The sequence below is a fragment of the Molothrus ater genome, chromosome 1 (genome assembly GCF_012460135.2).
Source record: "Molothrus ater isolate BHLD 08-10-18 breed brown headed cowbird chromosome 1, BPBGC_Mater_1.1, whole genome shotgun sequence".
NCBI lineage: Eukaryota > Metazoa > Chordata > Aves > Passeriformes > Icteridae > Molothrus > Molothrus ater.
Window position 1 is genome coordinate 79,048,128 of NC_050478.2, and position 16,231 is coordinate 79,064,358.

A 16,231-nucleotide genomic window follows, 5' to 3' on the forward strand; every position below is an offset into this window, starting at 1 on the left:
AACTGTCTGGTAACTACTAAGTGACAAATGTTCCTGAGAATGTGTTTATACCAGAATTCATTCTCACCACAGAGAGACAGCCTTTCCTTTTGCCTTCCAAGGAAGTAGTTATTCTTGCATAGTAATGTTTTCTTACTGAAAGTACTTCTGGTCATCACTGACCTCAACTATGGGATTAGAGGATCTACAAACAAAATATAAAAAGTTCCTCCCATATTCCTCAACTAGCAAAACCTAATCTTTTTTCTTCTTAGAAGTAATTTGTCCTTAAATAATCTATATACTAAATACTATAGCCATATGTGCATGGGTATATACATACAAAATAGTTAAATTAAAATAAACCTTCACAACCCATTTTCTCCAGCTTGTTCAATGTGGTGTAGAATCCTAATGATTGGTCTAGAAATGAGGTTATAAATGAGGATTTATGGCTCATCTCAATTACCAAATAAAAGAGTTACAGAGCTGTAAACATAGAGCTGTGAAGCAGAATGCACGCATTCCAACATTACGTTTTATAGTGAGATAAAAACAAGCAATGGTGTCTTTGCTGAGATAGTATCGAAATCCAAATGTTTTGAAAATTCGGTGCCATCCCATCTTTCTCCTTCTCCTTTTTGAATGCAGCAACCTGAATTAGTATTATGCAAGTACCACCATCTTAATTCACCTATTATGCAGTAAATGCAAAATACTCAAATTACCCCAGATTTTGCATTACATTACATCACATTTTGCTAGACTGAAGATAAACACAAGACAGAGCTAAATCAAATAAAAAGCTGAAGGAAGATCAGGATAAAATTACAAAACATGCAAAGCATAATTTTTTTTCTTCTGAAGCTATTGTAAAATTAAGTGTAAGAACTAAGAAGTCAAGAAAGCTTTGTGTGTTAAACAGTTCTATAAAGAAACACATGCATTTAAAAAAGGTCCAGCAAGTTAGGTGATTTGCAGAACTGGTATTGCATACCATTTGTGAGAGAGTAGAAAAACAAACATTCATGAACACAATGCTTAGTGAGAAAAAAATCATATGTGAGTTATAAAAGAAAGGCACCATAACCCGCCTCCATGGCAAATGCCTCAACATTTTTGCTTTATATTTGCACATGCCCCAGTGCTGGCTGCGTTGCTTTCCTGGTGGATGTTATTAGGAATAACGTAGATTCTGTTGACAGCCTGGATTTCTACACAAACAAACCAGGTGCACACTAAGAGGCTGAGTCTCCAGAAAACCGAAACCAGTTCTTCTTACAAAGGAGAAAAGACAAGTGGAGCGGGTAATCGTTTTGGTTGTAGTAGAAGTAGGATTATTGTCGCTAGGTTTTGTTGGCCTATTTTGAGTGGATTGCAGAAAGCTTCCTTGATCAAACACAGGATTTAAAAAGAGATTGATGTATAACAACTAAGGCTGAAAGGAGAGGGGGAAAAAATAAATTAAGAAAAAAATAAAACTCAAGCAGGCCAGGGAACGTAGATGTCTCCACGAAGTTAAAACTCAACAGGACAATGGTGGCAAATTTGTGCGTGAAAGGGAAAAAAGCCCCAAGGCAATCTGCCAAAATCCTGAAGTCAGATTTAAGTGCTGGCACAATGCATACCCCAAGGTGCTCTGGCTGCCACGCTTCAGCATGTTAATTATGTGCCTTCAAATTAGAGACGAAAAAAGCAAGGACAGCAAGTTAGTAGGTATCAGCCTAGTGATCTATATTTTCAGCAGAGGCAGAAACTGCATCTAATGTTAGCAGTTGCTTTTGTGTCTGTATGCATAGCCATGTTGGCATGTATACACACACACAGGTAGACACTCTTGGCTTTTTAGTGCGCAGAAGATACCGGAACAGTTGATTATTTCAGAGCAGAACAGCACCGGAGAGCCAGAAGTTAGTACGGAGAATGATGGCAACGCACAGAAAGGGAGCATGGAAGGTTTTAGAAGAGCTCGCAGGACAGAGGTGCTCCGCTCTTACCCCATTACTCTGGGTGGAGTGAACTGACTGCTCGCTGGTCGAGGAGCATGTGCTCATGCGGTCTGTGTCCTTGCTGTGTGAAGAGTGGCGGTGGACCTGCCGCTGGAGGGAGTCATTGTCCCCAGGGAAAGTGAAGGAGCCAGGGCGGCTGGCAGGGGATGCTGGGATGGAGCTCCAAAAGGAGCCCTTCTGCAGGGGGCTGCTGGGTGGAAAGCTTTCCTTGCCAAAAGGAGAAGGGAAAGTCGTGGACAGAGGAGAGTTCATTGGAGAGATGGCTCCTGGCCTTGGCTTCCCAAGCGTCAGTGATCCTATGCTGTTTCTTGTTCGACTGTCCTCTGAGATTCCACGTGAGTCTTTCTGGGCTCCATCAGCTGAGCCAGAAATGTTTCCTGCTGTCTTCCTGGGACTTTCAATAACTTTCATCTTGGGAATCTGTTCAGCTTCTCTCTGAGGACCATCCGGCTCTGCACTGGGAGGGTGCCTGTCTGGCTGGCTCAGGCCAGTTTCTAAAGAAGTGTTGTAGTGTGGCAGGGAGTGATTGTGAATGGACATACCTGACATCTTGTCTGCCTCTGCTTGGGCCGAGGCTGCAGAGGAGACCAGGACTGGGGAATGGTGTCTGACAGGCTGGGGGATCCGGGATGGCCGGCTACGGCTGGAGCTGGGGATGCCAGTACAGCTGCTGGGGCCGCCGCTGTTAGCGCTGCCGCTCCCGCCGCTGCCGCCGCCTCCGCCACTGCTGTGGTTCCTCTGGTACTCGATCGGGGATGTCAAGGCTGCAGTGGGGGCGAGGGGGGAGGCGGTCAGGGGAAAGGGGGCAGGAGAGGGAACAGGAACAGTTTAAAACAGACATGTCTACTGGCAAAAGGGGGAGTGCTGTTCAAATAAATTTCCTTAGCAGTGGAAAGACGCCACAGACCTCAAGTCACTTTTCTGCATCTATCTTCATGACCTGCTGCATCTACCTATACTAAAGATTAAAAATCTAAAACTAAGAAGATCTCTTCCTCTAGGATCACACTGTCAGCCAGCAGCCAAGTTGGAAAAAAACAGGTGTCACTCCACATCCTCTGCTTGTTGTTACTCATTATAACCGTTTAAAAAAATCTAGGTTGGAACAACAACCAATAGATATAAAAATAGAGCAAAAACCTTTTAGTGTCACAGAGGACAATACCACCTTCTACTTTTCTCCTGCAGAATCTGAATGTTGCTGCCACACTAAGATGCAACAACAATGGCCACCAAAATAATAGAAGCAAAACATATTCTGGATAGATGCCTAAAATTCTACTTGGGTTTAGCCTTTAAAGGCTTGCAGTTGCTTAAAAGGGGTACACAAGCTCTCAACGGATGGCACCTATCTTGATTCACTCCTACAAAACATTTGGAAAATTTCACCAAGAGAACACCATGTAAATTCAGACTACCACTCTTATAATAAATGCAAGCATCTGTTCTGAAGCAGAAATGAGGCACATATCCCCCAACTGTTCTGTATTAGCTCAGGAAAAAGGCAACTTGCAAAACATTTCAAAGCCAAGAAAAAAGAGATGAGCGAAAAGTCATCCAATTATGAACTTTCAGTAAAAGAAAATAATTTACCATTTAAAAAGTTGCGCTGGTTTTCCAAAATTTGGTTAATTTCATGGATCCATAACTGGCGGACTCCTGGACTGGCAGAATGCAAAATAAAGGTCTCCGTGACATCGCCCGTTCTTGATGTTAGTGCAAATTTACATGGATCGCTGTCCACATTTTCCTCCAGAGAAAGGCAACTCACCTTCATGAAAAGAAAATAACATGTATATTATGGGAAACATACCTTTAAAATCTCTTTCTCAGGAGTGTAGAGTCAGATCTTTAAATGATAACCACTCATTCCTGTAGTAAAATAATAGCATGAAATGAAGTTACTTAATTCCAGTAAACTAAGAATTAGTGTACAGCTTACTGACACGCTGTGCCTGAACAATCTCCAGCAGGTCAGCATGGCCCAATGTTCTCCACCCCTCACTTTCCTTTCAGATTAGTTAAAATGCTGAGCCTGCTATGGAGCTCTCTCTACCACCAGCCCCTGCTAAAGGCTTCAGCTGCAGATAGAGCAATGCCTTGTACCTGGCTGTTCAGCCAGAGCTATGAACAGGTTCAGGTGGCAGGCAGAGCACCAAGGCAAATTAGGGGAAGCAGGGTCCACCCAAAACACTTCATGAGGGCTGCTGAGTTCTAATATGATCAGGTTTGTTCAGGAAAATCTTGAAGTGGGGAAACACTTACTTTGTTTGAGGAATATCTAAGAAGGTCGCACTACTTACAAATGTTATCTACATATTTGGGTATTGGAAAGGATACAAAAAGAGTTATTATCTCTACTTGCAATGACTTTGCAATGTGGTATACACACAGCACAGAGCTGAAAACTAAACTTCGTGAATACTTGTCCAGCACTTTGTGCCAGAAGACCTGCTTTGATAGGCTTCACACAGGAGGCATCAGAGTACTGGGATCCAAAGATCTCCACCTAACATTGGAGTGAGAACAAATTCAGTAGGAAGTAATTTCAGGAAATGACTGGCACCTCATTGTGCTCTAGGGTTGCACACCTAGCTGTCACTCTTGACTGCCCACAGAATGAGAAACTGTTACCTTAGCAGAGTTTGTGCAGGGGACACAAAAGACTCACACACAACAGTTACCTTGATACTGTTTTTAAACAAGAATCCGGGCATGGAGAAACCTTTCTTTTTATCTAGCAGCTCACTGAAAATGACAATCTGCTCAAACAGGAAGACCCGTCTTTCCTTGCAGCGTGGCAGAAGTCCTGCATCCTGGTCTGTAACCAAGAATGTGTCCTGGAGCAGGAGCTTACCCTGGGCTACAATTTTACCCTACACACAGAGGCAAGAAAAAACACATTTAGTGAAGCTCTTTGTTTCTTTCCCCACTCAACCTTTTTGAGCACAAGTTCATGACAAATAGCTTTGTGTATTTCCCACCTTCCAACTGTTATTGACCACTCTATATTCATTTCTCCTCCTATACACAAGATATTCTTGTGCTCTTTCTCAAAAATACCAAACGTCAAAAAGAAAAAGAACCACACACACAAAAAAAAAAAAAACCAAAAAAACCCCAAAAAACCCAAAACCAACCAACCAACCAATCCCAAACCAGACAAAACAAAAAAAAACCCAGACCAAACTCCAAAAATCCACTCCACCCTTTTCAATTCATCCTTCATTTTGAGGTTTGGAACACTAAGGCTTTAGTTTCTCTATTCTGAATAACTCCAGCAGTTACTCATATAATCTTCCAGGGTGCTGAGTAGGGGCAGATCTCAAGTTCATGTCTGCATCACGCAATATAAAGAGCTTTGCAAGTAAAACATGTGACTGTGGCCTGCCTGATGCATCTTGCTTCAGTAGCCAATTTCCATCTCTTCTAGACTTAGCAAAACAAGGAGGGCTAGAGTTGCCTCAAGTACATGATGGACATTAGTGACTCCTCCTTTGTCTACACTACTGAAGTCAGGTCTGCTCACCTGCTGATCACTGATTATTTCACTGTTTTGCAAGCCTTTAGCCAATAATGGAACTGTAGTAAGACTGGCCCTTTTTTTGATTTTGCACAAGGGCTTTAACTTGTGAGACTGATACAGCAGGTAATGTTTCCCAGGAAAAAAGTCCTTGGCAGGGCTAAGACTCGATTTTTCACTTACTGCTTTTTGCACCAGCTAACCAGATAGTGAAGAAGCACTGCACACATTTCTCCCCACAGTATTAATGATTAATTTCTAGAGAACCTGACAAAATCTCTAAGCAAAACTCCAGTCAACTTACATCAAATCCTTGCAGGCGGCCAACATTCATCATGTCATTACACCGTTTTGGTACTATACACATGACCTCTACAGCTTTCTGTTCAAAACAAAAAAAAAGTCAAAGCTTTATTTTCCAAATGAGTTAGCAGCATAAAATTTTGTTTAATTTTATATGGTTGCTTTAGAACAGAAATGCAAGAAGTAAACACTTATAATTGCTTTCTCAGGAAAATCAGAAAAGGAAAGTGACTCTGCCCAAACAAAAGTTCTGAGTTAAAAGAATTCATATCACTAAGAGAAAATGTCTCAAGTACCTCTAGTTCTGTTGTGTCAAGATTAGCTTTTTTAGAATACTTGAGGAAGTCCTGAAAAATAAAAAAATATCAAGTAATATTTCTTTTCTCATTAATCATCAACAAGAAATCTTAGAAAATCTGAATTTGATAGTCTCTATCAGAATATGACAGACTGCAGAAGACAACCATTTGGATTTAACTCATACAAAAATATATGCTAAGGCATTGACCGCCGTGCTACACGGGGTTGCTCTTCAGTAAACACCTATGTGATATTAAAATGATTGCAGGTGTAGTTGGAAAAGCTGTGATGAGTCCCAACAACTTCTATCATGTTTACATCTGGAAACAGTTGAGAGCTCCGTCTCCCATTCCTATGACACTGGTACAAATTTTAAACATCTCCATGGCCTAAACATTTTGTCTTTAACTGTTCAAATTAAAAACAAATTTCTGCCCAAGCCATCTACTGTAATTTTTGTATCTGAATGTGCTCAGAAAAGAATCATAAGGGCATTGCTTACAAATCTGGGTTCTGTTAGGGAAAGGGGTGGGAAAACATCAGCATTAAAAATTTTCTTAAAAAAGAAAACCTATCTGTTAACACATCTATAACATATCTATTAACACAACTCATTCATCTCAACATCCCTTTACCTTTAGTAACAGCTGGTATTTCATAATTCTCTGCACAGGTTTTATTAGCAAATCTGTGAGCTGAAGTCTGTGGCCCAGGCGTTGCTTTAGATCCTGAGAGTTGTAAAACAAACATTTTTGTTTGTTCAGTTAGAAAGACCCTTGTTTTGTTGAGTTAGAAACAGTATATGTATCAGTATATGGAGATAAATACATATATATATATATATATATAAAAACAAGGATATATCAGTATTAATTGTTATCACATCAGAAATTGGCAAAAGTAAAACAAATATAATCTTTAGTTAGCAAAAGCTGGAGTCCTTCCCCTAATCACTGTTGCTCCCAAGGTATTCCCTTCTGCAAGCATCTTTCACCACTTTCTTGACAAGGCTTCAGAGTGAAATATAATTTTTCAGTCACATACAGCCTATTTGCAACAGTGATTTCTGCTTATCCAGAATTGCTATTTATTGCTATATAAAATGCACTGGTAACTGCCTGGGCTAAGGCTACTAAGGATAAGACTCTACTGATTAATTAATATCTTAGACCTAACCTTTAGTTTACATCTCTAGGAGTCTTTATCAGATTTGAGAAATCAGAACAGAAATGGCAAGAAATTGCCATTTCAAACATTAACAACAATATCTGCTGCATTTGTTTTTTGGTTTTTTTCTGGTTTGATTAACAGATTTGATAATCCTTCACCTCACATATCGCCTCTCATGAACTTACCTCAAAAAACGTATCAATGTATTCCGAGACAATGTGCTCAGACTTTGGTTTGTTTTGGCAGTAAACTATGTACATGTGCAACCTTCTCTCCTAGAGGAACAAAGACACAAAATGATACATCATTATCAAGAAAAACACATGAAAGATTAAAATGGAGTATTATTTTCAGAAGTATGGCAGTTTATATGTATGAACTTAAAAAGACTCCTTAAAGGAAAAGAAACAGTTACATATGCAGAAATTACAGACCTGAAAACACATTTATTTGGGAACATTATTATGATTTCAGAAAGGCAATGCAAGTGAAAAAAATTCCCACAGCTATAAATCCTCCTGAAGGACAGGTGTTCAGAGATGATAACTCAGCAGGTCCCACAATAAAGTTAAGCATGAAAATGGTTCTATTTTTCTTTCACCAAGAGCCATGGAAGGTTTGACAAGATGACCCCACAGTGATCCATTCCAACCTTACCCATTCTGTGATTCTGTAATGGAGCCTTTGAAAGATAGTACTTTTTATTCTATTTTAATAATGTGATTATTATTGAAATTTATTAGAATAATTACCTTCTCCTGTTTACATGTATAAAACAGTTAGGAGAAAACTTTCATGTCTTTTATTTAATATTGGCTGTCCTACTGGAGCTTGGATGGGGACGTAGGTGATGAAGCCTGGAAATGGAGGCACTAGCATATTTTTATCTCTGATCCTTTATCTTGTGAATGCGCTTTTAACACCAAAGCAACAGAAAAAGAGAGAGGAAATAACTTCTGCCTTTAAGATTTATTCTTGATTATTGACATTGCAGGTTAAGAAATACAGACATACCTCCTCCAAAATCTTTCCTATCACTTTGCTAGGATTTGTTTGGGGTTAGAGGCTTTGCTTCCCAGAGACTTACAGAGTACTGACCAGTGAAGATAAAGAGTAAGAAAGAAATGAAAAAATAAGAGGGAGATTGGAAAGGACACAGGACACAGATTAAGAACAGGAACTGAATCATTGTGCTCTAGCCGATAGGGTTTTGCTAGAGGATGCTGTAATAGCATCACAGCTTGCCTTTCCATCTGGAGTGGTAAAGGTGCCTTTCAAAGACAATTCAATTACAAATAATACCAGGAGAAAGTAAAGTAGCAATCAGAAACAGGGAGAGCTACTTCCTACAGGTTTCCCACTTTGCCAGCAACAAATTCCCATAAGGGGAAAGAATACAGAACTAGAACACACTCAAACTGAAGAAGAATGAGCCTCTTTCCTATTTTTATTTCCTATATTCCATGCTATTGCATGAATATCTGGGATTAGAAGGCTTCCCTTGCACCAAAGTGTAACTGAATAGAGAAATGGGGCCCACATTCACATTCCCTCTCTGTAAGAAGGTACTGGGGACAAAGACTACAACATTTACTTCTTCTATTTATAAGCTCTTAAAAGCTACCTCTCCACCTCTTACAGGTGAAGAACATTGTATAGCACTTTCTTAACTGTGTTGTACTTAACAGTCAATCATGTTGGCCAGCAGCCGCGATAGAGTTTGCCAAAAAAGACGCTTGTACTTACATGTTTAACAAACAGGGATCCCAGCTTTTCTGGATCTTCAAGGCACTTCTCCAACTCTCCTAAAAAGAAGCTGAAAATAAACAGAATAAATACTTTTTTTCTGACATCACACATTATAGCAACAGGTAATTGCAAGGCAAAGTGGTCTTACTGCAAGGCAAGACACTTTTGTGTCCCCTGTCAGCAGCATTGGATATTAAGGTATGTCCAAACTGACAATGGTAACAGTGTAATATTTCAACAAAGCTTTTTAAAAGGACATGCTGAATCCATGCCAAGATGAAAAAAACATCTGGCATTCACTATTAAAGTTATTAAATTTCATATATATTGATTGAAAGCTTTCCCCTTCCTAAACTGAATGCTTGAGATGCTAATACTGACTTGCTAACCACCCCAACAAATTCTTAAGACTGTATTGTTAGAGAGAAAGCAATGTACAAAGTTATGTCAATATAAGAGATCCTCAGTTGAAGTGTTTGCTATATATATATTTTTATATATATATATATCTAAATCTATATATACACATGCATCCTTCTTTAAAGCGAATCTTCACAATAACATCTGTAAGCTGAAGATACATTTCCTACAACTCAAAGCACAAAACCAATTTCATTTACCTTGTATCTGAATATCTGAGGAAATAATTCCTAAAGTCAATCTAATACTTTTTAGGTACAATACGTACTCTCTGTGCCAGTCATAAATCTGGTGAATGTTTCCAAATACAATCTTGTCTTTGCCTTTCATATCATCAGGTACACCATCTTCCTTCATAAGTGCCATATAACCCTGCAACAGTCCAAGTGAATCCACTGTAAACATTCTTACTTTAAAAAAACGAATTGTCTTCTAATCCCCCTTTTCCCAGAAGATGTCCAATGGCAACAACTGCTTGGGACACAAAGCCAAACCAGAAAACTGTTCTATAACACAGCATAACATAAAGCACAGACACAAAGTATCACAAATTGAGGTGAGGCTGTCTACACAACAGTGCTAGAAAAATTAATTCACTCTGTCTAATTTAGCCTGCGTGAACAGGCTCGGAGCACAAAGGAAACTTCCACAGCCCTTCTCCTTACTGCCTGAAATGTCAGAGCCACTGAAGTGCCTTCTGTGCTGATTTGCTCTGTGTCTCTTATTTCACTTACACTAACCCCACACCAAAGTGCACTGAGGAGGAAACTGCCCATGGGACTGCACTCCATGGACTAATGCTTGCAGTATGAGCAAACCAAAGACAAAAAAAATAAAAATCAATTCCTTTAGCTAGAATTCTCGCTGCAGTAAAGTTCCTCTTACATTTTCCCATAGTCCTGTCTTAGTTTTGATGTCTACACAGCTGTCTCACTGAGCAATTCTACCATATAGTTAGACTGGGAGTGTTTTACATTTTGCAATGTTCATGTAATACTATTCCTTCTTTTTCCCCCCCAGGTAGTTCTATTCCTAAATAGCCAGGCCTGGTTTTGGTTTACCAAGTGTATGTTTTGATGTCCAGCATTTTCATAAGAAATTATGTTATTATTTACAAAACCACATCTATTCGAACTCCTAATGCACCATTTAAATACTGTAAAAACACTATCACAATGCTGATCTTTCTGTCCCTCCCTGCCTCCAAAACAGAGTTTAAGAATTAAACTTTATTAGGCTAAAATTTACTGTCATGCTCATTCTTCCTACTCTTCCAAATGTTTTTTGTTGGTAGCTGCAAAGTGAGGGGAGATATGTGATGTTATGTCATTTTACAGCAGGGAAAGCTAGGAAGTCTAAGAGAATCCTAGCAGTAGGAGAGGAAGGAGGACTTTCAAATCTTGGATAGCTGCTCTGTATGCTGAGGTACAATTTTTTCTTTTTTTATAATTTAGATGTGCTAAATAAACCTACTATCTACTAGGATAACATTAGGCCAGCGGTAGGAATTGGAAAAAAAAAATAAGACAAAGAACTACACTCCTCAAAAGAACAAGGTGAACACAGTAACAGGAAAAAGGAGTAAAATGTGATGTAGCATTTTTATACATTAAAAGCTTACAGGACGGAAAACTCAGAATGCAAGCTTTCACAGTTTTAGTCTCTTCCTGTGTATCTTTTTGAAAAACATAGTGAGGTTCAAGCTGCATAGCTGGTTAGTAAGACATTTAAAAAAAAGAAGAAATCAAGAGAATTAAAAACATCATACCTCAACTACATAGCCCAGATCTCGCACATAATCTCTCTCTGTCTCCACTAATTCCTGTAAGACATAGCTACAGTGGAAGGAAAAAGGTGAACAAATATTAAAAAATGAAACTAATTTTTCAAGAGGATTAATGGCATACAACTTTTACAACATTTGCAGTCACATATGTTTGATAGACAGAACTGAAAGGGAAGAATTAATGTACATTGGTTCTTACTAAGATACTGCTTTGACTTTGAAACTGGACAAGGCTGGCTTCTGTTTATCTAAAGTCAGATGTTTTCTTAAACATGACATTAAAATTAAACATTTAACTATTGTTTAAAATAAAATGCTATTATGTCTCTGATCTGGAGACTCTTAGCTATACGGATGGTTATTTCCACACACAAGTTTAAGAAATTTGAAATCAGACATTTTTTTATTCTACCATGGTAACAGTTTACTACTGCATAAAGAAATTAAGCATGGATTGGAATAGAATGAGGGGAATGACCATTTTTTTTCAAGCCTAATAGACCTTTGGACATTTAAAGATCAGCATCTTCCCAAATAAATGAAAGTGACAAGCAGCAGAAGTCAAACACAGGTATGACTAGAATTCAAAATCACAGATTGAATGTCACAGAGAAATGTGACCACATGCATGACATCTAATACAAGTCCACCCATTTTCAGACTAACAGCTTCTGCTACCAGTTCAAAATAAGCATTGAAAAAAAAAACTAATTAAAAAAAAAAGGAAAACTGTAAAAAACTGGTCTTACTGTCGTCTTTTTAAGGAGCTGGATTTCCTTTCCTCCATCTCATCTATGGGTGACGAGGAGGATAGAAGGGAGTTATCTGAAGGGTTGAAGGACGGACTGCTGCTGTCACCTTGATCTACCAACAAGGAACTTGGACGGTCCTCCAGAGCCTGGGAAGGTATTCCAGAGTCAGCAATAATGATTTATTTCTCCTTTATTCACAGGAGACATTACAAGCTGCTGTATAGCAATCTATAGGAGATCAATTACTTTTATTTATCTTGGGAAAACAAGTCACAAGCCTCCAGGAAACCAAGCAACAACATGGCATTCCATGACAACTGAGCCTTTGAAGCACATTTGAGATGACAGTCTTCCCTTCACAGGAAAATAAAGGAGCTGCACTGGTTTGAGCAGCAATGGCTAAAAGTCAGACTCTCTTGCTCAGGATGCAAGTACTTCTATGGTGGGAGTGGCACAAATGTGTCCTCATGGCCAGGGATTAAATTGTATTTGTCATATTTGACTTCTGGCATGTACAAGTTACTTTCAACAATAAATAGGACAACTTTAAAGGAGATTTTTATGATGTTACAATTTTAACTCAAGAGAAGTGGTGTTCTCTGTCAGATGTTTTGGTTATCTTAATAAAAACCAAAATAGCATCTCAGTGAAGAAAATAATGACTTCTAGGCTGTCAGTGTTGTTTATGAGCTTGTTCAGATCCTAGGAAAAAAGTCCCTGCATCCTTTTCTAGATACACTATCTCCTTGCATGGACTCCACAGGCTTCTGTTTGTATAAAAGATGAAAAAGCCATAGGAGGAAATAATATGAACATCTTCTATGAAGAATTCATTGGATTTCTTTAATTCAAGCCCTTCATCTTGGATCAGGCTACAGCTATGTATCACATTTTCCTTGCATGTGACAGAGCCTTACTGCAGGCACATTTACTTCACCAGGGTGGGGTGCAGCTATAATCTATTTTCTTTCCTCACAAAAAGTAAAAATCAATAATGATACGACTAACCCAAAACCCAGGGGAAGCTGAACCTTGGCTAAAACTGTGCAATGAGAACAACTCCCGCAAGGACTTTATGCATGGATCATTAAGTTATAACCATTGCTAGGCAGCCTGAAAGACACATGGCATTGTATGGACTACCTAACTTCCCATTTACAAAAGACTGTTGAATTTTCCCATAGATTACTTTGTATTCGTTCTCCTGGTGTAAGAGAAGTAAAAAGCAAAGTTAATACCCAAGAGAGTACAGTAATTATTTTATGCAATAATGTAATTTTCTCTGAATGAGAGAACAGAAAATAAGATTTCTAGGTCTGAAAGTTAAAGCTGCTTCAATTTAGAATGAACCTGGAAAATATCAGTCTCTGATAACATGGGGCTGCCATGCTGCAATTCTTTACAGTTTTCACAAAGGCAATTCCTATTGAGCCCAAGAGGGGCTATGCTGCAAAAGCTGTATTCAAATGTTTTGAGGAAATTCAGAATTGTTGAGGGACCTCTTGAGACTATATAGTCCAATCTCAAATAGGGCTAGCCAGGGAAGTTTTTTCCAGACTGGGTCAAGCTGGATTTTGATTATAAAGGACCTTCCTGGAATTATGCATATAATGAGAATCTTCAGAAACATGAAAACTTTAAAACATGTCAATGATAATCTTGAGAAACATGGAAAAATTAAAACATAGAAAACTAAAAAAAGCTGACACAAATTCCTCCTACTTAATTTGTTAGCAAGGATGGAGGCACTGACATGCAAAATGATCCCTTCACTCTCTTACTTATTTCTTCATTAGTATATTGCCGAAAGAACAACCAGGTAACATAAATATTTCTGCTATTAAAGTTACCTGCTTTACTGCTAACTTCATAAAATTTGCAATAAATTTAGTTTCAGGGGTTCTTCTCATAAAGGTCTTTTAATTTAAGACCTTGGGTCTTTGCATTCATTCTACTAATAGGACATTTTCCTGACAAACAGGACGTACTTAGTAGATTTTGCACCATTTCCTCTCTTCCTCTTATTTATTACCTTTTGCTCCTCTACATTGCCATTTACCTATTCAGGAAATGTTTTTTTACAAAAGAGAGTGTGTACAAAATGACTTCTTGAGTGTGCACAAAGTGACTTCTGAAACAGACAGCAAATTTTTTAAGTCAATGTAAAACATGCAGATTTTCTTTGAATAGCAAGCTGAGACTTGAAGACACAAGTTCTTTAGACCTGTGCACCTGCTGGTCAGTCTCACCATTTTACTTTTGACGAGCTCTTCAATGGCACTGACGAGTTCTGCAGCACTGGGCGTCTCGGAGCTTGTTGGCCGCACCAGCAATCGAGAAGATGTCTGTGCAAGGACACAAAGGAAGAAGAATCCCAGAGTTAGCCTGGTTCATGCTCAGTGATCAAGAGACTTCCTTCACTTCTCTGTCAGACAAAGGTACCTGATATGTACTGTCAGTGTCATACAACACTAAGATCCTCCCTTCCAACCTGAGCAGCTGGAGTTGTAAGTTTCAAGTAAACCCCACAGAAGTTAAATGCTGGGATAAAAATTCCTGTTCCTACAGGCAATAGAATTGCTGATAATTCCTGGCAAATACCTATGAAAATTGCCTGAGCTGACCCAATGGACAACAGTTTGTTAACCTATTTTGTTGCTGCTTAAACAAAGCAACAACTGAAGAACACTAAGAGAAATCAAGAAGACTTGAGATAAAGGAGTAAGCATTATTATATTAAGAAAATATACACCAATAACTCAGGGGCATTTACTTTTCTAAAAGAGCTGGAGTATATTGCCCAGATTCAGATGGGAAATTGAGCTCACCATTCCTTGTGCCATCCATTTTTCCCAATGGTATGTGTAGAGCACAGAAGATCTCTGGCCTCATAAGCTATAAAATGCCAGTTTATAGATACAACTGAAGGTAAAAGGTGTTCACAGTAAAGGATTCTGGGGGAAGGCCATTAAATTCAGCCTCAGTAATTTGCAAACAGAGTTGTTTGCATATTACATTTATCATTTAGTAACTGGAAAGTGGAAACAGGGTGTAATATGAACTGTACTTCATATTACGAACAGCACAGTGAGCATCATGCAGCACAGGGCAAGCTGTCCTGCAAACGTTTCCAACAAACCAGACAAAGAAACGGCACAAATAATGACTCAAGACAAGAGGTTCTGTTCAAATCAAGCATGGGTGTAGCAAGACTCCCCATAAGTAAACACAAAAAAAAAAAGAAAAAACCACAGATTTTAGGTAGTTTGCCTTGTATTTGCCTTATTTGGAAAGGAAAACAGGGGCTGGGTAAGCAAAGGAAATACAGATAACTTTAAACGGAAAGATACGGGAACTGAGCCAAAGCAGAGACAGAACACAAGTCAACATAATGCTGCATCAGAATTTACAAAAAGAGAAAACAAAAAGCGAAAATAATTAGTTTCATATTAACACAGCTGATCTTGAAACTTTTAATACTGCTTATCCAAAAATTAAATGCAAACAACTTTTAAACTGCCACCAATTGCAAATCCATGACGTGCGCAATGATTCTGCTGAATGAAAGAATGGATATAGTGTGCAGATGAGCTCTTAGGGGAGAAAATGGTTGTGTTATTTAGTGCTGTTAGACAAACCAGCATGGCCTAACACATGATGTTTGCATGCACACCAAAAACTGAGCAATCCCACAAGCTGGCCTGTCTTTTAGGCAATTTACATGCTCCTGACATCTGACTGTTGACCAGGTTTTCCACAACTGTGCCTGCATGTGGGTTTCCACTTTGGGTGTAGAGCTCAGCTTAGTCTCATAAAACAACTGTCAGTGTTGAAATCAGTTTCTGGTTATGGTCTCTTTTATTGCTCTGTTGGGGTATGTGGGATGTGAAGTAAAACTTCAGAACTGTGATTTCCAGTGCCTGTGGTTATATCACATATAATCTGAAAAAGAAGGAGCTGCATAGATACAACTACTTGGTGACTTTCCTGATGATGTACTCTGGGAACAGAACACATCCCTTGCCCAGAAAAGAAGGAAAAGCTGGAGGGAGCAACTGAGCTCATGCAGGTATGAGATGCTGCTAGGAGCCCACAGCAGGCTGGGAAGGGAAGGAGAAACCCCAGCAAACAGGGAGTTTTCAGCACTGAGCAGGAGCTCTGGAGAGGAAGAAATGCTGGCAGGGAGGCAGAGAGGAACGCCAAGTCTCTGAGGTCACAGAAAGCAGGAGACATTCCTTGA

At 39.0% G+C, this 16,231-nt stretch overlaps 1 protein-coding gene across 1 annotated transcript in view; it reads right to left on the minus strand.

Annotated features, from left to right (window-relative positions):
• The window catches only part of TRIO (trio Rho guanine nucleotide exchange factor), a 244,215-nt gene that overhangs the window by 12,934 nt on the left and 215,050 nt on the right, over positions 1-16,231 (minus strand). The window contains 12 exon segments of the mRNA XM_036378951.2: positions 1,977-2,752; positions 3,582-3,759; positions 4,673-4,864; positions 5,816-5,893; positions 6,111-6,161; positions 6,750-6,842; positions 7,470-7,559; positions 9,031-9,100; positions 9,722-9,825; positions 11,222-11,288; positions 11,989-12,137; positions 14,241-14,336. Of these exon segments, the coding sequence (XP_036234844.1) occupies positions 1,977-2,752; positions 3,582-3,759; positions 4,673-4,864; positions 5,816-5,893; positions 6,111-6,161; positions 6,750-6,842; positions 7,470-7,559; positions 9,031-9,100; positions 9,722-9,825; positions 11,222-11,288; positions 11,989-12,137; positions 14,241-14,336 (1,944 nt within the window).